This window comes from Microtus oregoni, unplaced genomic scaffold (assembly GCF_018167655.1).
Source record: "Microtus oregoni isolate MIOR12 unplaced genomic scaffold, Mior012 000020F_ref0000438, whole genome shotgun sequence".
Classification (NCBI taxonomy): domain Eukaryota; kingdom Metazoa; phylum Chordata; class Mammalia; order Rodentia; family Cricetidae; genus Microtus; species Microtus oregoni.
In genome coordinates, this window is record NW_024543079.1 from 40,226,173 (window position 1) to 40,249,795 (window position 23,623).

The window sequence follows — 23,623 nt, forward strand, 5'->3', positions numbered from 1 at the left end:
ATTTTACTTAGTGGGTTCAGAAAGAACAAAAGCGACACTTTGTTCCCTTTGGCAGATCTGAAATTGTCCCTGAACCCCAAACCCACCATCACACATGCACTATTAAGCGGTTTCTTAGGTCAAGCATGTTCATGACAATTACTGCTGCTCTCATGAGCATACCTTGTAACAAAGTAGTAGAAAACAAACAAAACTATGATCTCTTGGAACTGCTCTCCCTGTGAGTTTAGATACTGTACCCCACCCTCCCCAACTGATCCACCTCAGGTAGCACATAAATACCTGAAAGCATACGCTAAGGAGAGTCTCCTGTACCAACGCTGTCTGCTCTGCCACCCCACCGTGAGACTGAGGCTGAGGAGCTGGAGGACAATGCGAAGCTGGCCTTCTGGAGTGCCTTTATCATCAAAGTGCTGAGGCTAATAACGTGCCTGGTTTTCTACTCAAAGGGAGAAACCTGACACACAGGAAATTCTAGTCACCTATTGCTCTTTTAGCAAGGTTTAACTGCAGGTTTTTATTTACTTGTTTATTTATTTAATTTTTGTGAGTTTCTTGGGGGCGGGTTTGAGACAGGGTTTCTCTGTGTAGCTTTGGCTGTCCTGGAACTTGCTCTGTAGACCAGGCTGGTCTTGAACTCACAGAACTCCTACTGCCTCTGTCTCTGGAGTGCTGGGATTTAAAGTATATGCCACCACCACTCAGCTAACTATATGTTTTTAAAAGAGAAATTAACAAAATGTTACATTTTAAAATGAATAACCTAAAAATTAATTTAAAAAAATACTATATTTCTTTTGCTCTAACTACAGATGACTGAGATCTACTGGCTCATTAGCATCTGGATTAGCAAATATTGAGATAACCTAAACCCAGAGTGCCTGACCTGGGTGACAGCCAGTCCTGCGAGCTAGAATAGTAACGACTTAAAGGTTGTATTACCTGAATAGTTTCAATGATGAAGTACCAGAAATGGTAAAATAAATATTTTCCACAGCACCATAAGTTTTTATAAAATACTATTTCAGTTAATATACAATCTCAGGATTTTGGCCCATCATACATATGAGGCACAACATCTTCTTTTATTAACAGAGGCCTTATTTGCACAAATACAACATGAAAACAATATATTTACATGGTTACTACTGCATCTACATCCACTGAATACTAGTAGTTTTAAGAGCCATGAAAAATTAATTGACCATTTAGAGTATGGTCACAGAATTTAATTGCCAAATGGATCTAATAGCAAACAGATGTACTTTATGGCCAAATTACTTAAAATTAAGTATAACATGTTAAAAAGTAAAAAAACCCCAAAACGCAGATTGGATCTGCCCAATACCCAGCATGCTCACAAATTTCCTACAACCGTTAGCATGTGCTAGGCCGTCTGAGTTTAACACTGACCTAGTAAAACAGAACCGAGAGCACACCTTTTCCCACAACAAACACCACATTCCAAAGCCAATCTCATGTGTCCCTGCATCAAAGAGGAGAACTGAGTCTTGGCTTTATTAGAAATCAGTTAATGCTAGAATAAACCTGTTACAAAACACTTATAACAAAATAAATATTTTCAGTTCCTTCACATTAAGTGATATATAAATCATTACATTTTATAACATTAGCTTAGGTCATTTGGGGAAACCCAAACATACTGTACAATCCTGAGTAAAAAAATTAGTGACACAGTTTCTTGGGGATTATCCTTATCAGAAATCAAGAAGAAAACGCATAAACCGAACCTTACAATAATCCCCATTTCCATCAGAAGTACCATGAGTTCTTTGTACTTTGGTAAGTTTATAAATGTAAACCATTTATGTGACAAAGTAAACTGAACGGAGCATTGCTAGGATGTCTCTATCACCTTCTGACAGTGACACGATAAATAGTCTGGAAGAGCAGAGCAGGAGGACCGGAACCACAGCGCCACCGCATCAGCATGCACTCGGCAGTGCAGAACACACGGGGTGGATGGGAGCAGCTTACATGCCAACAGCCCTTCATTGCCTGTGACAGAACAAGAAGGGAAAATTATTTAATAAAATAGGCTTCAACAGACATTCCTCTAAGAATATCTACAAACGGGCCATAAGCACATGTAAAGATGTTTGTCATTAATCACCAGAGAACTACCAATCAAAATTGTGAGATAGCATTTCATGCTTGTTTGGAAGACATATATATATATATATATATATATATATATATATATATGTATGCTAAAAGCAGAAGTATTGCTGAAGATGTGGACAGATATAAACTCTTGCTTACTAATGTAAAAAGATATATGTTTGTTATATAAATGATCTAGTAATTTACCCAAAAAAACAACAACGTATGATTCAACAATTCCACTTTACGTATATGATCAGAAGAACTGAGGGAAAGAATATCAACAGGTATTTCAACATTTATATCCACAGCAGCATTGTTCATATCCGACAAAAAATGGAAATGCCCCAAGTGCTTGGTAACAGGCTAATAGTATATAATAATATATAATTATATATAAAATTATATATATATATATCACCAAATAGTAGTACACTATAACGTATACAGTGTAATATATACTAATAGCATAATAACTAGTCAGAAATGATATGGTCACTTTATACCCATTAAAGGAACAACCCATCAAATGGACATCACAAGTCTAAACATAAATTTACCCAATGCAGGTGCAACACATTTGATAAAAGAACTACTACTAAATCTATAACCACAGATGAAACCCAACACAGTGACTTCAATACTCTACTCTCACCAACGACACTGTACTGCCATAAAAACTGACACACACAATACAATGAAGTCGAGGCCCCAGAAATAAGCCAAAAATACACACTGGAGAATACACAGTATGGCTAACAGGTGGTGCTGGTCTCAATGGCAGCTACAAGTAAAAGAATGAAACCAGCCTGGTCTACAAGAGCTAGTTCCAGGACAGGCTCCAAAACCACAGAGAAACCCTGTCTCGAAAAACCAAAAAAAAAAAGAATGAAATCAGATCCTTACTACAATCTTGAATAAAACTCAACTCTAATTGCATCAAAGATTTCAACTTAAGATCTGATACCCTTACTGTGACAAAGAAAGTAGGAAATACACTTGAACACATAAGAACACAAAAGGATTTTCTGAATAGGATCTCGGTAGCACAGGCATTAAGAACAGAAACTGACCAAAAGGACCACATAAAAGAGGTTGTTGATCAACATGTGAAGAGGTTGGAAGGTTTCAAGTTCACAGACAAATTACCCTGGTGTAGCTGCATCACCTTTAATAGCTATTTAATACCGTCTTCTGTATGTGGCCTGACATCTTTGTGACCATTAGACATGTCCAAAAATCCCCTTGGTTTCCAAGCAGACAAAGGACTACGAATGCTGTCAGATTCTTAGCTGAGGCCTACAGCAGAGTTTTCCCTGTTTTGCTGAAACAGACCTACCTACCACTTTCACCAATGTATTTGAAAAGTGCCTTGATTTATGACTTTCTTTGTTCTGTTACTATAAAAACTTTATCAAATCATTAAAAAAAAAAGTTAAAAGCTTCTTTACAGCAAAGAACATCATCAATCGAGTGAAGAGGCAGTCTATAGAATAGGTTAAAAAAAATCCTATCTGGACACTGCTGCTTTCTAGAATACACAAAAAACAAAACAAAATGGATCAAGACAAACCAATTAAAAATTGGAACACAGAACTAAATGGAGTCCTCATAAAAAGAAATACATATGGCTGAGAAATACATATGTATATATAAAAGTTCAGTATCTTTAGTCGTCAATTAAAACTACTTTCAGGTTTTATCTTACCCCAGTCAGAATGACTAAGGTTAACCAAAATTAATGTTACAAGGAAAAGACCACATTGAAACCTACTGCTTTATAGGCAAACTAAAAGATACAATTTTCCTTTTTCTCTCTCTCTCTTCTTTCCCTCCTTTCTGTGTGAGCATGCTGGCTGTCCTGAAACCAGCACTGTAGACCAGGCTGGACTACGCCCCCTCCCCACACTGGGATTAAAGGAGTGCACCACCATGCCTGACATGATAATTTTCTTAAAACCTGGAACAGAGGTATCCTGCAAAGATAGAGAATTCTATTGCTAGACACCACATGGTTCTAAACCCAGCTGCAGGAGTAGAATATTATTAGCACAGCAGCTGCAGACCAGGAGGCTCCAGAGGCCCCCAAAGCAATGGAGGTTGGTAACATTGCTTCTTATGACTCACTGTAACTAGGCAGCAAGACTATTACTGAAGACACAACACCCTTTGGATGTCACACACTGACAAGGCTGAAGCTGCTCTGGAAGCTTCCTCCCCGGTGGTTAGCAACCAATGGGCCTCTTTTGGCCCAGCAGGATGCTGGGGAGAAAAGGTGTCCATGGTCTCACCTGGTGTTGACACTGCTTATGACAATATTGATCTTCCAGGCTAGAGGTGCTGTCTGATCCAACAGAGACATAACTATTTTGAGAGTCATCAACCACTTTCTGGTTGGATTTGAGGCCTACTCCACACAAATGGAGAAATGTTTAAAGTGTTAAAAAGAAAAACAGAAGCTAAGTGATAGTTAATTATACACCGTAATTTTTTAAATCAAATATTCTTTAATACAGTCTGGACACTTTAAGACACTTGTCTTAAAGATACATGTGATAAGAAGCATAGCTCTAAGAAGCATGACACCTGAAAGAAAATCCATATTCACATGGGGCTGCCTTTTGTAATTCTACACACCTACGACGTCAATGACATGAAGTCCCAGCTTCTGCTGCAGTTCTGTTAGGACAGAAGCCAAGGCAACTTGAGGCTCTGATATTTTTATAGTTTGCTTCACATCATTTGCTAAGGCCAACCAGAGTTTGCCAAAGTCTTCAGTTGAGATCTTTAATGGCCTGAAAATAATTTTAATAAAAAATTAGTTTATGTTGTTAAGAACACAACAATGCTGAACAAACACATTCTATATGACTCATGGAAATTAAATATAGTCATGATAAATTTGAGTTCCAAGAGCTTTGTGCTTTTAGAGCAGGTATGATTAGAATACTGAGTATTATCTTCCAACCTGATGAAGTTACTATAGCAGAAGATACTAAATTGAACTTTTCCTTTCAAGAATTCATTCAATTTTGTCTCTTTTTAGATATTAATCCCTCCAACAGGATTTCACCAAACAACTTCACAAATTCTCAAATATAAACTATTCTATCATACACACACACACACACACACACTTTGGATTTGGGGAATAATGAAATTTCTGCCAAAGTCATATACAAGATAATAAATATAAAGAACTTTAAATAAATTAGCCAAAGAACTTAAGACTCTGTCAACACACACACACACACACACACACACACACACACACATTGAAATAATTCTATGAATGCAAAAAACATTTAGGGGATGAGTTATAGACAACTTTTATAGTCTCTATTTTATTTACTTATTTATTTTTGTTTTTTGGAGCCTGTTCTAGAACTAGTTCTTGTAGACCAGGCTTGCCTCTGACTCGGGAGTGCTGGGATTACAGGTGTGTGCCACCACCACCCAGCTAACTTTTATATTCTATTTATATTCTTATAACATTTGAATTTCTGTGTTAAGTACATATTGATTGTATAAAAACCCTACATTTAAAGATACAGAATTTATTATGTACTAAACTGTGTTTTATATATATATATTATGCTTCTTCAAATTATGAAATAAGGGTGGAAAGGGGCTGAGACTTAAATTGTGGCCCAGGCTGGCCTAGAACTCACTATGCTTAAGCAGGTGGCAATCCTCCCGCCTCAGCTTCCTAACTGCTGGGATTATAAGCATGAACCACCATGCCTGATTTATAAGAATACAAGGTTTTTAAACTGGACATTGGTGGCGCACGCCTTTAATCCCAGCACTAGGGAGGCAGAGGCAGTTGGATCTCTGTGAGTTCAAAGACAGCCTGCTCTACAAAGTGAGTTCCAGGACTGCCAGAGCTACACAAAGAAACCCTGTCTCCAAAAACCAAACCAAACAAACAACCTCCCTAGGTTTTAAAAATATTATTTATGTGTATATAGTACATGTTTGTGTGTGAGCATGTGCGTGTGTATGCAAGAACTCCACAGACGCCGGAGTGATGTGGTGTCGGATCCTCTGAAGCTGGAGTTACAAGCAGTTGTAAGCCACTGGTGCAGGTGCTAGGAACCCAACTCTAGTCCTCTGGAAGCCTTGGAAGTCAATGAGTCATCTCTGTACCCAAGTCTGTATAATACTTATTCTTTATTTTAAAGAGTTTATTATGTACACAGCATTCTGTCTGCATGTATCCCTGCAGGCTAAAAGAGGGCACCAGATCTCATTACGGATGGTTGTAAGACACCATGTGGGTGAAAGAAATTGAACTCAGGACCTCTGGAAGAGCAGTCAGTGCTCTTAGATGCTGAGTCATCTCTCCAGCCCCTAATAATTTAATTCTTATATTTCCTAATAGCTAACATAGTGTCTCTAGTTAGAAAGAAAAAAGGGGGATAGGGTATAATGGTTGAATAACTTAAACATGCCAGAAGATATTTACCTAATAAAATCTAATAATGATAAGTTCATGGAAAATTCCAACTGAAGAGAATGTGCATCCATCATCTGGTAATTTATAACACCACAGAGAGTCCCCTCTACAGAAGGGCTTTCCATCTGCACACCATACTGAAAAGATGTGGAGCTTTCCATCCCAGGCAAACAGCATCCAGGTTGCTCAATGATCTGTAAATTAAAGTAATAAAAATACCGAGGAAAGCATCATTATAATGTTATACGGATAGCAAACTTCTATTTAAGTGATAAAGTAATAAAGTACACTAATGTGGGAAATTAACAAATGACATTATGGAAACAACATACAAATATTCACTAAACAGCCAGGCTGTGGTGGCGCATGCCTTTAATCCCAGCACTCGGGAAGCAGTGTCTGTGCACTAAGCAAGCATTCTTCCATAGCTCCTCCCTTTTTTTTTTGAGACAGGGTTTCTGAGTGCAGCACCCCCCCCCCACTGTCCTGGAACTGACCAGACTATCCGCAAATTCACAGAGATCCTCCTGCTTCTGCCTCCTGAGTGCTGGGATTAAAGGCATGCACCACCACTGCTCGGCTACCACTAGACTCTTAACCTAGAAGATCTATAACAATCCTACAGCTGCCTTCCATTCTCTCTCTCCATCCCCACTCAAGCTGTACTGGTAGAATCAGACACATTTCTTTGTTTTTTAATATGTATTCAAGAATTCTTGCCCTGGGCAATGGACCATACAATAATTCATTCAACAAACTGTATGTAGCTCACAGAAAGAAGTGGTTATCCTTCTGACACATACCTGTCAAATGTCATAACTGTGCCGAGAACACTTACAACAATGCAGACAAAGGAACTTTGAGAAGTTGCCATAGCTCCCTTTCGGGGCTATGGAAGAGAATGATGCCCAAGTACCGAGCATAGAATAAAAAAAATCACATGGAGAAATGTTTACCCCTTAATATTTTTTTAATGCTCTATTTGGTTCTGTTAAATAATCTGAAAAGTTAATTTCAGTGAATATGGCAAGAGCAAATGTAGCCCTTAGGGAACACATGAGTAGAGATCATAGAATAAAATCAGGAAACACAAAGAACAAAGGATATGCATTTAATGTTAAAAGCATTTTACAGATATCAACTAGCCAATTCTGTTTTTTTTTTTTTTTTTTTTTGGTTTTTCAAGACAGGATTTCTTCTCTTTGTGGCTCTGGAGCCTGTCCTGGAACCAGCTCTGTAACCAGGCTGGTCTTGAATTCACAGAGTTCCGCCTGTCTCTGCCTCCCAAGTGTTGGGATTAAAGATGTGTGCCACCACTGCCCAGGCAACTAGTCAATTCTTTACAGGAACATAACGTTAATATCCTTGCTTTCAACAGGAAGAAACAGGCAAAAACATTTAAGAAACTGACCATGTAACATGGCAAGTAAGGCACAGTAGCAAGGTTAAAAACCAAAGTAGTATAAGAAGCCTATATTCGCAGGGCGGTGGTGGCGCACGCCTTTAATCCCAGCACTCGGGAGGCAAAGGCAGGCGGATCTCTGTGAGTTCGAGGCCAGCCTGGTCTACAAGAGCTAGTTCCAGGACAGGCACCAAAGCTACAGAGAAACCCTGTCTCAAAAAAACCAGAAAAAAAAAAGAAGCCTATATTCCTTTTTTGTTTGTTTTTTGGGTTTTGAGACAAGGTCTCACTTTTTAGCTCTGGCTGTCCAGGAACTCACAGGATCCTTCCTCTGTTCCTGAGTGCTGGATTTAAAGGTGCATTCCTCACTATGCTCCACAGAGACTCACTTTACACATCTATGGCCTCTCAAACACAGCACTACTGGGCTTCCTTTGTTTCTTTAGAGTAGTTAGTGTATCCTGAGCCCTGATTTAAGGAAGAAAGAATGTGGAACAAATTCATAAGGTGCCGGAGGCAAAGGCAGAAACACTAAGTAAGTGTCATTTACTTAAGGGAGAAAAGATAAATTAGCATTGTCTTACCTTGAAGTTTTCCACAGGAAAAATTTCTAACTTAGCATTTGTCACCTCTGAATCAGTCTTACTAGTGACTGCCCAGACCACCAATAAACAATCATCCTTCCAAATTTTGTAAGAAGACACTGACACCGTGTCATTACTACAGATTTCCATGAGGCTTGAATGCCCACGCTCTGGAGTTTCTTCTAACAGAGAGGCTGCAGCTGAAGCTGTGGAGGATGAAGAGGGCTGGAAAACTTCCATGTTGTCATCAGCAAACAAAGAAGGCGCAGGCGAGCTGACACTTGACAGTTTTTCAACTGAGGACAGCTCTGACGAAGACCCAGAACCCAAGAGCTCTGCACTGAGTTCAGTGTCCCCTCTATTCAAAGCACTCAGACAGTCATCATCCCCACGGGCCACAGCTGATACAGAGCTGAGGGTGGAGGAGGCAGGGTTATGAGCACTGGGTATCTTGTCATTTTGGGAGACCTTGAATTTTGATTTCCTCCTGAACTTGTGAGACACGAGGTCTGCTTTTCCCAACTGCAATAATAAAATATAAGAAGAAACTATTTTACTAATCATGAGCTTTAAATATCTTCTATAATCTCAAATGAACAATATATCAACACTAAGAATCTGTAAAGCAAAGATTGGCAAAACTCAGATAAATAAAATGTAAAACCCTAAAATTCTTAAAGGTATCAGCTAAATTTCACTTCTAACTTAAAAAACATAAACTGCCAGGCATGATGGTGCTTGCATTTAATCCCAGTACTAGGGAGGCAAAGGCACGCAGATCTCTGAGTTCGAGGCTAGCCTGGTCTACAGAGACAGCCAGGGTAGTCACACAGAGAAACCCTGTCTTGAAAAAACAAAAACAAAAACTTTTAAACACTATAAACTTGCCGGGCGATGGTGGCGCACGCCTTTAATCCCAGCACTCGGGAGGCAGAGGCAGGCAGATCTCTGTGAGTTCGAGACCAGCCTGGTCTACAGAGCTAGTTCTAGGACAGGCTCCAAAGCCACAGAGAAACCCTGTCTCAAAAAACAAAAAATAAATAAATAAATAAATACATACACACATACATACATACATACCATAAACTTAGAAAAGGAAATAAAATAAGGTCAGAACTCAGTTGTAGTAGTTTTAAAAAATGTTGTTTGGTATTCTTTACATTATAAAATTGGACAACCTAGATTTGTTTTTGTTTCCAGAGCTGTATTATAGACTCCTAAGTTACCCTGACTACAAAGGGGACCCAAACTGTATTTTAATAATCTATAATAATTTGATTTCATGATCTTTGTTAGTAAGCAAAGAAGAAAAATTGGTTTTACCTCAATAACAAAAATCAGAGGCTGACCAGAAAATACAGAAGAAAACCATTCCATAGAATTTGCCACCACTAACCTAAGTGAAGAACAGTCTGATCAGGTCTATGCAAGCAGAGCCCACAGACAGACCACTATTACTGACAATCTCCAATCACTCCCCTTGCCCTCAGAGAATTCTGTCATTCACCCTGGTCATTCCTGATAATTTATGTGGACCCTGGACTGTGTGAGCAGACTAGACTTCAGAGAATAACTTACTCAAGGGGATTGGATGCCGTCACCTCAGTGGTATAAAAACTATGTCACTGGGGCTAGAGAGATGGCTCAGCTTCCAGAAGTCCTGAGTTCAATTCCCAGCAACCACGTGATGGCTCACAACCATCTATAATGAGATCTGGTGCTCTCTACTGACCTGCAGGCATACATACCTGCAGAATACTGTATACATAATAAATAAATAAATAAAATTAAAAAACCAAAACTATGTCACTGAGCTCTAGATCTGAGAGATGACGGCTGTGAGAGCTGTAGGAGGCATTTCCCTCACACCATGTACAGATGAAATCCAGTTTTTGCTACCAGCAGAGAGCAGAGATCCTTACAGGAATGTAACAGACAACTTACCAAATTGATTGTATTTTCTGGTTCAAGCCCAACAAACAGTGAGGATGCCAACAACTGCTTTTCTTTCTCCTCTGTAGATTGGGTGAGGCCTTGAGCTTGGTCCTTTCTGGCTGTGGCCTGGCTGACATTCTCCATTGTTGTACTCTCCCCAGGAGCATGCGACACTTCCATTTTATCACCAGTTGCGCTCTCCTTTTTGGGGAGATAGCCCTCTTTGCCCCATAATTTCTTTATACCTTCCAGCTTCAAGCTACTTGTCCTAAGGAGATTAAGCAAACAGTCAATTTAAATAATTGCTGACTAGGTAAATCCTTGATACATTTTTTTCCCCAAAACACATATGCTATGATCATTTATTTATTTATTTATTTATTTATTTATTTATTGTTTTTCGAGACAGGGTTTCTCTGTGGCTTTGGAGCCTGTCCTGGAACTAGCTCTGTAGATCAGGCTGGTCTCGAACTCACAGAGATCCGCCTGCCTCTGCCTCCCGAGTGCTGGGATTAAAGGCGTGCGCCACCATCGCCCGGCTTCTGCTATGATCTTTTAAAAAACAGCTTTTATGTTAATTTTATAGGTGAGAAGGAAACCTAGATTTTTTTTGGTTTTCAAGACAGGGATTCTTGCAGAGGAAAGGATCTCTGTGAGTTCGAGGCCAACAAAAAGACAGGGATTCTCTGAAGCTTTGAAGCCTATCCTGAAACTCGCTTTGTAGACCAGGCTCAAACTCACAGAGATCCTGTCTCTGCCTCCCGAGTGCTCGGATTAAAGGCATGAGCTACCACCACCTGGAATCCTAGATTTTTAAAATTTATTTTTATTAGAACCAATTTCCCCCTTCCCTCAAGTACAATAATTTAAAGCCCCAGAACTCTAGATCTGGTTAAAAATCTCAGACCAAGCCGGGCGATGGTGGCGCACGCCTTTAATCCCAGCACTCGGGAGGCAGAGGCAGGCGGATCTCTGTGAGTTCGAGACCAGCCTGGTCTACAAGAGCTAGTTCCAGGACAGGCTCCAAAACCACAGAGAAACCCTGTCTCGAAAAAAGCAAAAAAAAAACAAAAAACAAAAAAAACAAAACAAAAAAAAAAAAAGAAAATGTAGTTAGGGCCTGAAACCTCTTAGAATTCTGCACTGATCTGAAGTCCCATTTATCCACTGGGGAGCTTCCCAGCCATGGCTCCCCCTCTAAGATATAAGGCACCTGTTATTCTTTCGGTCCCTGCCCTAGCCACGCCCACTCCTTTTTTACCTCTGACCTCCGCCCGCCATCTCTCTCTCTCTCTCTCTCTCTCTCTCTCTCGTTTTCTCTCCCGGTGTACACACGGCTTTGCCTCCTCTCTTTTCTCCTTTTCTCTCTCCCTCTTTCCTGTAATAAATATGTTACCTTTATGCCTATCTTTTGTGTCTATGTGTCTGTTACCCGCCGCAGCCGTCCCTCCCGCTGGTGGGAAACTGTAGCCGCTTTTCTCATGGCGGGCTCTGCCAGCCTGCGCGGGGACATTTTTAGGAATAAGAGCACCTCCTTATCAGATTTACGTTTGAGTGACCCCGTGAAATGCATGTTTGGTATCACTGTCATTGCCTATGGAATTGCTAACTATGTCTGTATGTGTATGTAAACTGAAAGCCTTGTGGGGGAATACCCCTTCTTTTTCGCCCAGAGAATAAAGAAACATGCGGAGGAAGAGTATGCTTGAGTCAATCTGTTCAGCCCCTCAGACCCCCCTATTTAAGCCAGTTTGCTATAGACGTCCTGTTCTGAGCCCTGAGGGAGCGCTGAGGCTGGTATTCAGTAAGCCCTGATAGCCATGCAAACCCAAACTGAACCTGAAGATATTAAATAACTCCTCAGACCTGACATAAAACACACTTCTATTCAACAGAGGCAGCCTAGGAGCTTGTATTAGATACACCATCAAGAAGTACACGTGCCTAGATCTCATTGGAAAAACACAACTTGAAGTGCTAAGACAGTATGTCCTCCTCTCAAAACCCAGCAGCTCTATAGAGGGTTCTCCATTGAGTATTACTTAAATGAATCCCAAGACACTGAGCTAAATTTTTAAACCTAATTTTTACTTTGTGTGTATGGGTGTTTTGAGTGCATGTATGTTATATCTGTGCACTACACGTGTGGAGGCCAGAAGAGGACACCAGAAGTCCTGGGGCTGGAGTTAGGGACAGTTATGAGCTGCTAGACAGGTTCTAGGAATTGAACCTAGGTCCTTTGGAAGGGCAACCATTCCTCTTGACTGCTAAACCATCTCTCCAGCCCCAGGACACAGATTAAAAAGAACAACCAAACTTATACAACTGATGGAGTTTAAAAAAGACAGAAGCAAGCCAGGCAGTGGTGGCACGTGCCTTTAATCCCAGCACTTGGGAGGCAGAGGCAGGGGGATCTCTGTGAGTTCAAGGTCAGCCTGGTCTACAAGAGCTAGTTCCAGGACTGGCTCCAAAGCTGTAGAGAAACCCTGTATACAAAAAACCAGAACAACAACAACAACAACAAAAAGACAGAAGCAAACAATGAACTCAATAAATTTAAACAGAACAGCAACAAACACCCAAGTGATGACCAAGAAAACACAAATATAAATCTGAACAATGGCAAGAACAATTAGGGATTTGAAATCTGAATTCAATCAAGAGACAGAAGAGAATGCAAGTGGAAATGAAGACAGAATTTAAAAATGTAATAACCCAATTAGAAAATTCAGGGGGAAGCCTCAAAGTAGAATGAATAAAATAGAAGACAGAATATCAAGACTTTGGGTCTTTCCACGCTGCTCTGAGTTCTGTTGTGTGGAGAATACAAGAAACTCAGATACCAAACGGGCACAGCCGCTTGATTCTGGACTTCTGGTCTCCAGCGGCATGAGCTAAGAAAGTCTCTTTCCTTAATGAACCACCAACCTCAGGTCTCCTGTGACAGTAACAGCAAACAAAGAACGCTGCCTCCAAAACTTCTTATGAGAACTAAGCATACAATGTGCTTGAAAGAGTTTCCTGGCATACAGTGACCATCTAATACTTACTCCCTTAATGGAGCAAAGAAACTATATAGTAATACATATAAGACAATCGATCACTCCGGTCTGGGCAAGCCAAAATATCAACAGCACTATCACATGTGGAAGCCAATCCACTGTTCCATTGGAACAAAGAGACTACCAGCTCCTCTGACACACTTCCTCACGCATCTGGAGCCTGGGGGCAAGAGGGACATGGGGAGCTCTTAGCACCAAAGCAGATGCAGATAAGACAGCATACACGGAAGGCAGAAAGATGGTACCCTAGAAACCAGAGTCAGAGAATACGTCACCTTTCTGTGCAGCCAACTCCCATAGCTCCTGGGCCGCTGCAAAAGACAAAGTCATGGGGTATTCCACGAGGACATGCTTGCCGGCCTGCAGAAACTGCCTTTGGAAACAGAAACACTTCAAGTAAGCACGCAGTGCCCTGTATATCCGAGAACACGACACTGCAAATGCACAAGAGCCTGCGTGTGAGTGTGACAAGCAGCCAAGGGTCAGTGCCCTGCAGAGTAAGGATGATCTATGCCTCAACCTTTGTCTTTACTGTAAGAAAGAACTTTTCTAGCTATGAAATCATTTGACTCTTCATCAGTGTTAAAAATTTAGTTTGCTGCAGAGGCAGGCGGATCTCTGTGAGTTCAAGACCAGCCTGGTCTACAAGAGCTAGTTCCAGGACAGGCTCCAAAACCACAGAGAAACCCTGTCTCGAAAAACCAAAAAAAAAAAAAAAAAAAAAAAAAAAAAAATTTAGTTTGCTGGGCTGGAGAGTTGGCTCAGTGGTTAAGAGGACTGACTGTTCTTCAATGGGCTCTGAGTTCAATTCACAACCATCTATAATGGGATCCGATGCCCTGACGCCCCCTTCTGGCATGCAGGGATACATGCAGATGGAGCTCTCATACCAAAAAACAAACAAACAAAACATATTTTTTTTAAAAAAAAATCTAGTTTGTTTTCTATTACTGCAATAAATACTATGACCAAAAGAAACTTAGGGAGGAAAGGGTTTATTTCACCCCTTCCCCTCTATTTTTGAGAAAGGGTTAAACTGGGTGGTAGTGGCGCACACCTTTAATCCTAGCACTTGGGAGGCAGAGATAGGCGGATCTCTGTGAGTTTGAGACCAGCCTGGTCTACAAAAGCTAGTTTCAGGACAGACTCCAAAGCTACAGAGAAACCCTGTCTCAAAAAACCAACCAACCAACCAGAATAAGAGAACAAGCCCTGGCTGTACCAGAACTCGCTTTGTAAACCAGGCTGGCCTGGAATTCACAGAGATCTGCTTGCCTCTGCTTCCCGAATCTTGGGATTAAAGGAATGTGCCACCACCACCTAGCTTGACAACAGGTCACAGAACATCCAGAACTTTGTGTGTTGACCATTAAGTCCCATTTGCATAGTTTTAGCTTCCTCAGTCCTCTTTCCAGGTGTAAGGCAAAGCCTACTTGTATGAAGAAACCTACCTTATGTAGTCTTCGTGGCTGGAACTCTCACTGCAGATGTAGGCGACATCAATCTCCTGGCTGCAGAGAGCATCTTCCAAAGAAATCTGCTGTACTTCATCAAGGCTTCCAAGTTCTCGTCTGTTTCCCAAATACAGACAGTCTCAATCCACACAGAAAAGTGCAATAAAAGCAGAAAGGAGCATGAAGTGTGAGCGCAGGGAGATGGGAAGTTGAGGGGGAAGAAGCAACTAGGACAATTTTTGCTTAAAAATGCCACGGTGGGGGACTGGTGAGATGGCTCAGTGGTTAAGAGCACTGGCTGCCTTTCCAGATGGGCCCGGGGTTCAAACACTCCCAGCACCCACATGGCAGCTCACAACTGTCTATAACTCAGTTCCAGGGAATCAGACACTGTCACACCAATGTGCATAAAATTAAATAAATTATTAAAAAAAGCCATAGTGAGACCTAATAATTTGCATGTTAACTTTTAAAAAACTAATTTAAAAAGTTCAGCTCAATTACCAGCATGAAAAGAACACTTAGTGTTAGACTCAAACACTTTTCCTTAAATGTAATTCTTGGGTTTTCCAGTTATTGTAACCCCAACAGGATTACTGAGTCTTTCTGTGTCTGTGCTTTCTTATCTTGAACTGGGGCTGGAAACAGCAGTGAGAATAGCATAAGGAATATAACGTGCAAATCCACTGGGATGACTGTTCCAAATGGCAGAATGGCTAAGCCACATACAGCTTCTTTCAGGCCAAACCTCACGCTGTGCCTTCTGTAGTAAACAGACCACGTACTGCTCCACGTGGGGTCTACTGGGCATCGCTCACTGGACATGCAGCTGTAGGTCCCTGACTCTAGTTCCCCAACCAGTGCGAACCAGAGAGTCTCCAGAGACTACTCTGTGTGTGGTTCTCTGGAGAAGCTGGCTTTCCCTTACCCTGGATCTAGAAACATCCATGTCCCGTGGTGTTACCAGCCACTGTGATTTCTATGAATCGTGGAGCATAAACCAAGCTGGGACTTACCTAGACACAAAACCAATCAGGTTCAGGAATGCTAACGAGTGTGGATCCTGCAAGTCCCGTATTCTCACGGAGCCGGCTCTGCCAACACCAACCACGACCACACCAAATTTCTTCCCAGGCTGAAATACCAAAGACCAGTGCCGGGTGTGAAAACGGTCCAGGATTTGAATGGAGTACACCAAACCAGAGGGCTAGGCTGGGTTCTGGCAAGCAAGGAAAGCTGGTGGTAACCCAGAGAAACAAGAGCTGGGGTGTGACTCCCCTAGAAACCAGGTGTCAGACACAAGAGACCTGGAACCAAAACACGCAGAAAGGGCTCTGCCATGTCTCTGTGTTGAAGACCTTCTGGGCATCAACCAGAAGGTTCTGCCCACTTGGCTCTATCTATGACCTCTTCACAGACAAGGGGATTCTCTGTTGCAAACACCCAGGCTGATATGAGGCCTCCACCCTCCCTGGGTTCAGCATCTAGAGACACGGGGTCATTCAGAGGCAACAGCTACTGTGCAGGACGCTGACAGACAAGGGCCCACAGGAAGACGTCTTTGTCCAGACTTAAGACCCATGTTAAGTCCTTACGATGGCTGAGTTCCAGCTACCTTCATATTCACTATATTCTGGTACCTTAAACAGTAACTAAGTGTACTACTAGAAGATAGACGTTAATAAGGTATACTGAGGAAAGTCCATTTTAAAAGCTACGTTGTTGACTGAGTTTTCTGTCCTGCCCAGTTCCCGTAATCATTAAGTCCCAAAGAAATCACACAGAGGTCTACATTAACTATAAATTGATTGGCCCATTAGCTCAGGCTTCTTATTAACTCTTATAACTTATATTAGCCCATTATTCTTATCTATGTTAGCCACGTGGCTTGGTACCTTTCTGGTCAAGACAGTCACATGTTGCTTCTTCTGTGGTTGGGTTACAGATTGCAGAAATGAGTTTTCCTCTTCCCAGAATTCACCTGTTCTTATTGACCTGCCTTTACTTCCTGCCTGGTTGTCCTGCCTATACTTCCTGCCTGGCTACTGGCCAATCAGCATTTATTTAAAATATAATTGACAGAATACAGACCATTGTCCCACACCACTACATAATAACAACACATTATAATCCAAATATAAAAGTTACTGCCACTGCATTAAGCCCAGTTCTATTTATGTGCATATATATATATATATGTAACAATCCTAATTAATGAAAAAGAGACCATACATTTGAGAAAGAATTTAATGAGGGGGGGGTTATGGAAAGAGGGAAGTGAGGGGAGAAATGATGCAATTATATTCTAACTTTCAAAAGTTGCAAAAAATAATTTGGATGAAAAAAATTAATTTATTTTACCATTACAGCCACAAGCCAAGTCTGGAAATCACACTGGTTATGGGGTGTAAATCTTGATAACTAAGTCAGGGGTCTAAATGGATTTCCAGCATTTAAGACTGTCTTAGGCCACAATGACTTTGGAGTCCTCAACAATGGTGTAATTACTGTGTGAACTGCACTGGAGAAGGAAGACCTGCTTGGTTGGACAGAGCATCTGATTGTGACTGAAGGGATAACAACCCAATCCAGCATGCAGCTCTGGCAGGCCTTGCCCTGCTTCCCCATTCTCTCCGCTTTGCTAAAAACAGTTAGATTATATTCCTAAAGCTAGCAACCTAGAGGTCTATTCCCTTATTTAACCACTTCCTCCCTCTGATCTGACTACCAAGACCCAGCATTCAAAAGCCCCTTTTGGCTCACCTAATTAACAGGTCCAATTAAAATGAAACACCTCATCCTAACATGGGGCTTCCCCGTTTACCTTTATAAAGTGCCATTTGCCCACGGGCCACATCTGTCTCCTCTCCATCCAAAGGCAGTCCTTTGTCCCTCTGGGACAGATACTCCTACCTTCTTCACTAGCACATCCTAGCCCATCTAACACAGACCTCCCTTCTCTGCTTAAAAATGACACCTACAAGGTCACTGCTGTTTCTGCCTGAGTCAGAAAGCAGCCACTTTAACTTTTCTTCCCTGCTTCATAAAGGAAAAATGTTTACCTGCTTGGGCTGTTTCTAAACTCTTTGGGTGGGGGCGTGTTTGGAGGGATATTGAACATGTGAAATAAGGAACACTGGAAATATCCTTGATCAGCTGGTCTTGTTGTTTGGGTCTGGAGGGGGGGCACCATACCATGCCTGGAGCACACAGCCGATAAAAACCCCCCACTTCATGGCTAGGGACTGAAAGGGAGAGACAGTATCGTGACAGTGGACACGGATAAAAACTCAGGGGAGACCATTTCTCCTCCATCACCCACAGCCACAAACAAGTAGGTAGCCTAGCGGGGAGTATTTCTGAAAAATCTTGAGAGGGAAAAGGAGAATCCATGAGAGAACTAAGGCGCACGGCAGCAAAAGGATCCCTTAAGGCCCTCTGTGTGGAACTCACCTCTGCATTCATCCTGGTCTCTCCCGCTGGTGGCTGTAAAGATAGAGGTTCAGGACCCTGGGGACGCTGGCACAGACTCTATGAAGACGGTTTTCTCCCAGCTTCGGATGTCAACACTGCCAGGGGGAACTGGGAAGAGGGAACTGCTGTGTGAAAGGCATACACCACCTCTGCTCACCTCAGAAGGGGGGCCCTGGATAGCCTAAGGCACAACTGTATCCATGTCCAATTTGGCGAGTAAGTTTTTAATTGGGGTTGTCAACAGGGGTGTAGTGATGGTTATTCAAAGGAGCTGGGGTAATCAACAGCACAGGGGTAAACTCCTGAAACCCACAAGCCTGATGTTCTCTTCGCGGCTTGCGGTGGACAGTGAGTCCAGCTAAGGATTTCTTTTTGCAGCCTGGCTGATCAGTCTTCACCCCTTGCAATCGTTTTCTCCTTTTTTTTTTTTTTTAACTGCTGGGTGGGGACCCTCAAGAATCTCTCCAAGTTCCTGTTTTCCCCTACATTGGGACATTTTGCTTGCTGTGTGACCCTTCCCTTCCTTCTTGGAGGAAATGTTGCAATTTGGAGAGCATGCCCTAGAGCAGGAGCGTCAGCTATGGAGCCTGTCTGTGGCCATGTCTGTAGGGCATTTTCTTAATACAGCTAACTGCTACATGAGGGGCCAGACCACTGTGGGCAGTGCCGTCCCTGTGCAGGTGGTCCTAGGCTGCAGAAGAAAGGTAACTGAGAAAGGCAGAGGAAGCAAGCCAGGAAAACTGCCTTTCTCCACAGTCTCTGCTTCAGTTCCGGGCTCCAGGCTACTTCTGCCTGAGTTCCTACCCTTACTTCCCTTGATGACTGACTGTAACCTGTAAGTCAAATAAACCCACTCCTCCCCCAAGCTGCTTCTGATCAGATTTATTACTGCAGAAAAGCTGACTAGGACAACTAAGCTATGTGACCCAGTTTTCCCTACCTCTTCTTCATCATCAGTCCCCAGTGCCATTGCCACCTCTGGCCATCCAGGAATGATTGGTACATAGGCTGGTATCTTCTCTAGAGCTGCCGGAGGCCAACTTTCTTGTTGGGACCATTTGGAGTCCTGGCCTCCAGCTGCTCTTCCCTGCTAGAGATCTTTACTTTCCTTCTGATTTGAGTTACTGAAAGCTGTGTCAAAGTTGTTTACCAGCTCTGCTTCACGAGCACGTGTTGCCTTGAGGATCAGAGGATAAGGTTTTCACCTGTTGGCCCATCTGACTGTGTTGGGTATATGAGCCTCCGTGGTGCTATTGAATAAAGGACTTCTTACCAGTGACTAGAGGTCTGTGTCTCTGTTTCTCTCTGTGTGTGTGTCCTTTGTGTGTTTCAACCTCCAGCCCCTTGCCTGAAGCTCGCGAACTGTATGATCGCTCATAGAGCGCAGACAGGCGTTGTGTGCTGTGGGGATATCATCTCAGCAAATGTCTAGAGAGGGTCTGTGCACTATCCTGGACAGCTGGGGACATGTCTTTATGGGGTGAGGCACTTCTCTACGTTCCAGCTTGGAGATCGCAGCCTTTTTTTTTTTTTTTTTTTTTTTTTAGACAGGGTTTCTGTGCAGCTTTGGAGCCTGTCCTGGAACTCGCTCTGAAGAGATCCGCCTGCCTCTGCCTCCTGAGTGCTAGGATTAAAGGCATGTGCCATCACCGCCTGGTGAGATCACAGCCTTTTATCTAGCTTACTTTTAGAGAGAAGTGAAGTGTACCGTTTTTTCCCGCTCGGCTGACTACCTGAGTTTTCTAGGTAAAAGAACCGTTCAGCAGTCTTTCCGGGCGATCAGGAGTCACAGGCAGAAGGAAGAAACAGACACATGGAAATAGAGAAAAGGCAAGCAACAGAACAGCAGCACTAACTTCAGCAGGCTCTTTGGCTAGCGTGCTGAGTGTGCATTCTTGACACAGAACCCCTAGAGCGAGCCGACGGGTGGGGGGACTAGGGGCTGGTTTCTTCCGCCAGGCATCTTAGATGGTGCACCCTGATCCGGGGCTAGCCTTAGGGTTAACTAGGGTTGCAAGGAGAATGCTGTAAAGATTAACTATTTTGTTCATTTAGACCTGGTAGATGTGTTACTTATATAACTATATCCAGGGCAGCTGGATGACCAAGAGGCGATAAAAACAGGGAGAAGGACCCCCCCCCCCTGTCTCCTGCCTGTGTGTCTCTCCAGCAGGCTGAGAAGGGAGGCACTCTAGTCACTGCCAGCCCTGGGACTTGACCCTCTTAGGGTAGTGTAGTGATAAGACACGTGAAATGCTGCGGCTGGAGGGAGAGACGCCTTAGCCGGTAAGAGCACAGCCTGCATTCCCAGCACCACACGGTGTAACTACTTGTAACTCCAGTCCAGGGGATCCAGTGCCCTCTTCTGGCCTCTGTGGTATACAGACAGATGGCAAAACACCCATGCGAGAAAAATAAAAGTAAATGAATAAACCTTAAAAAAACCAAACCCAACCTTTACTTGGGGCAACCCCAAGAAAGCCCTGGGAAGACCACGTGACTCCTATGGGGCCTGTGCTCAGAACGTCTCTGGCAACGTCTTCCTCTCTCCTCCTCAGGACGTTATCTGTTCTTTGTGGTCTGAAGCCTGTCTGGAACTAGCTCTGTAGACCAGGTTGGCCTTGAACTTACAGAGATCCACCCGCCTCTGCCTCCTGAATGGCGTGCCACCACCACCCGGTGCAAAAGGGACCTTACTAAAGGCCAAGTCGACAGAGTATGAGAAGGGAGCCGAGGAAAGTGTTAGTGTGGTCACCTGAAGGTTAAGATGGCCAAATCTGACGCCACCGGCAGGTAAACACAGTTAGAAAACAGTTAAGTGTGTGTGTGTTGGGGGGGATGAAACCCAAAGTACCATGGAGACAGACGTTCAGAGGAAAGTAATGCCAGCTGCAGTATTCCTCCTGACGCTGAGAACCAGCCCCGTGAATGCTCAGCAAGTGCCCAACACCAGGACGTCTCTCTAAAGGCAGTACTAAAGACAGTACACGCCCATGTCTGATCATTTACATAATCCTTAGAATAAAAAAACTGACCAAATTTAAATCTTCTGCTTGTAGGATTAGGTCTTTGATGTTTTGAGATAGATTAAAATGTAGGTTACCCTTGATTTTGCCAGATACTGGCAGGAAAGTGGGGAGAAGGGAAGTGGATGATGGGTTAAGTAGGGGTTGTGACAATCAGCTTCCTATCACAGTGACAAAATGCCACACATACTGTGTACGTTGTGAAGCCACACAGCGATATCAAACACAGCCAGCCTGAGACACCTCTGCTCAGGTTTGGTAATATCATATGTTAAGCTCTTTCTGAGGAAAGAATCTATTTACAATTAAGAAAAAAAAAAACCCTACTCCCCTCTCTCTCTCTTTGGTTTTTTGAGATAGGGTTTTCTCTGTGAAGATCAACAATTCATTTCCTTTTTGTTCCACTTTGCTCTGTCTTATCAGGATTTGCGTGTGAGTTTTGTTGAGCGGCCGGTTTTACTTTGTAGCCCAGGCTGGCATGAAACTCACTCTGCAGCCTAGGCTGGCCTTAAATTCTCAGCAACCCTCCTGCCTCAGCCCTGTGCTATGAGAACTATAGAGTAAAATATAATGATAATACAGTTAAGTCTGGGATTACATACATCAGACTATTAATAATAAGTATGTCCCGAGTCCTGGAAGTTTCAGCAAATCTGCTTCTTAGTTCTAAAAGCTCAAGTGTTGTTAGTCATTCATATTTCTTTTTCTTTTCTTTTTTCTTTGTTATTTTTAGGACAGGGTTTCTCCGTATCCTAGCTGTCCTGAACTCACAGAGCTCCGCCTAAATCTGCCTTCTGAGAACTAAGATTAAAGGACAGTGCCACCACTACCCAGCACTCATTCATATTTCTAGTTTTTTGGCTCTCAGAATCTCTTTGATAATACTTTGTCTACCATTAGACTTCAGTATGTCTTATTCTGGAATGTACAATGTAAGAAAAGTACTTGCATATTTACTAATACAATCTTTTATAATAAAATAAGCTCTAGTATTCTAGTTCAATAATTTCAAAAACTTCTTGGAAGCAATATTATGAAAATTTCACTAATTATGAGAGGAACTTTCCAGTACACTATTGTTTGCTTTGTATAATATTATGAGCACTAATATTAAATCTCATGTTGAAAATCCTGTTGCCTTACATGGTCATCCTACCTAGCAAGCATTAAACTTATCCCTACTTCTTACAAATGAGACACCAAGAGGTTACCTAATGTGTCCCAAATCTAATGTCATGTTAAATGGAAAAATATCTGCATCTAAAACTGCATAAGCATAACGCTTTATTTTTTGTTTGTTTGTCTTTGAGACAGTGTTTTTCTATGTAACAATCCTGTAACCCTGGAACTCACTCTGTAGACCAGTCTGGTTTAGGACTAGAGTTTGCCCGTCTTTGCCTCCTGAATGCTGGGACTTAAAGGGGGTGCCACCACCAGCTTCAGTTTTTTTTTAAGTAGTAGATAACTTCAGCCTCATTTCTGAGTTCTTCAGGTAGCATGCAACCTACAATGTAATCCTTACACAGTCTTGAATCCCCCCCACCCCCCGCTCAGTTTCTGAAGCGTAAAGCGCAGCTAGGAGAGATTAAAGGACACTCCAGAAGCAGACCGTCACCCAAGATTCCAGGGCAGAGTTCAAAGTAAACCTCCGGCTTAGTCTCAGTCCCGCGGACCCCGTGCGATACACCCTTCAGTCTACGTAAGGCCGGAAGCCAATATCATTTTTGAACGAGATGCAATTTTCTTTTCTGACCGTCTGCACTCGGTAACGGCCGTCTTCCAGGGCCGAGTCTCCTGCTGGCTGCCACCCAGCCTGAGAAGGGCCGGGCAGAGAAGAACGGGTGACCAGGTAGCTCCAGACCACGCTGGCCTACGGCTCTGGCCTCAGCACGCAAAGAACGCGTGCCCGCGCCCTTCCCGGGTCAGCACTCACCTCTCCTGCACTCAGCACCCGCCCCGCAGCAGCTCTCCCGCAGCGCAGCGTCTCCAACGTAGGGGTAGAGGGGCGAGCGGATGCTGGGATCCGATTGGTTGTCAGGCTGGTGGGCGGGGTTCCCGTCGGCCGCCTCTGCTGATGCTTGTGCTGCTGAGATAGGCAGCCTT

At 42.8% G+C, this 23,623-nt stretch overlaps 1 protein-coding gene across 1 annotated transcript; it reads right to left on the reverse strand.

Moving 5' to 3' along the window:
• Positions 1-747: 747 nt before the first annotated feature.
• On the reverse strand, positions 748-23,496 carry LOC121460258 (AP-4 complex subunit epsilon-1-like). The gene is made up of 9 exons (XM_041670540.1): positions 23,454-23,496; positions 18,474-18,506; positions 16,037-16,155; positions 15,018-15,137; positions 10,514-10,772; positions 8,570-9,091; positions 6,593-6,777; positions 4,762-4,919; positions 748-2,019 (listed from the first exon to the last, which is right to left on the reverse strand). Exons 2-9 carry the CDS (start codon positions 18,483-18,485, stop codon positions 1,859-1,861), a joined length of 1,536 nt encoding a protein of 511 aa, XP_041526474.1. The 5' UTR covers positions 18,486-18,506; positions 23,454-23,496; the 3' UTR covers positions 748-1,858.
• Positions 23,497-23,623: the final 127 nt, after the last annotated feature.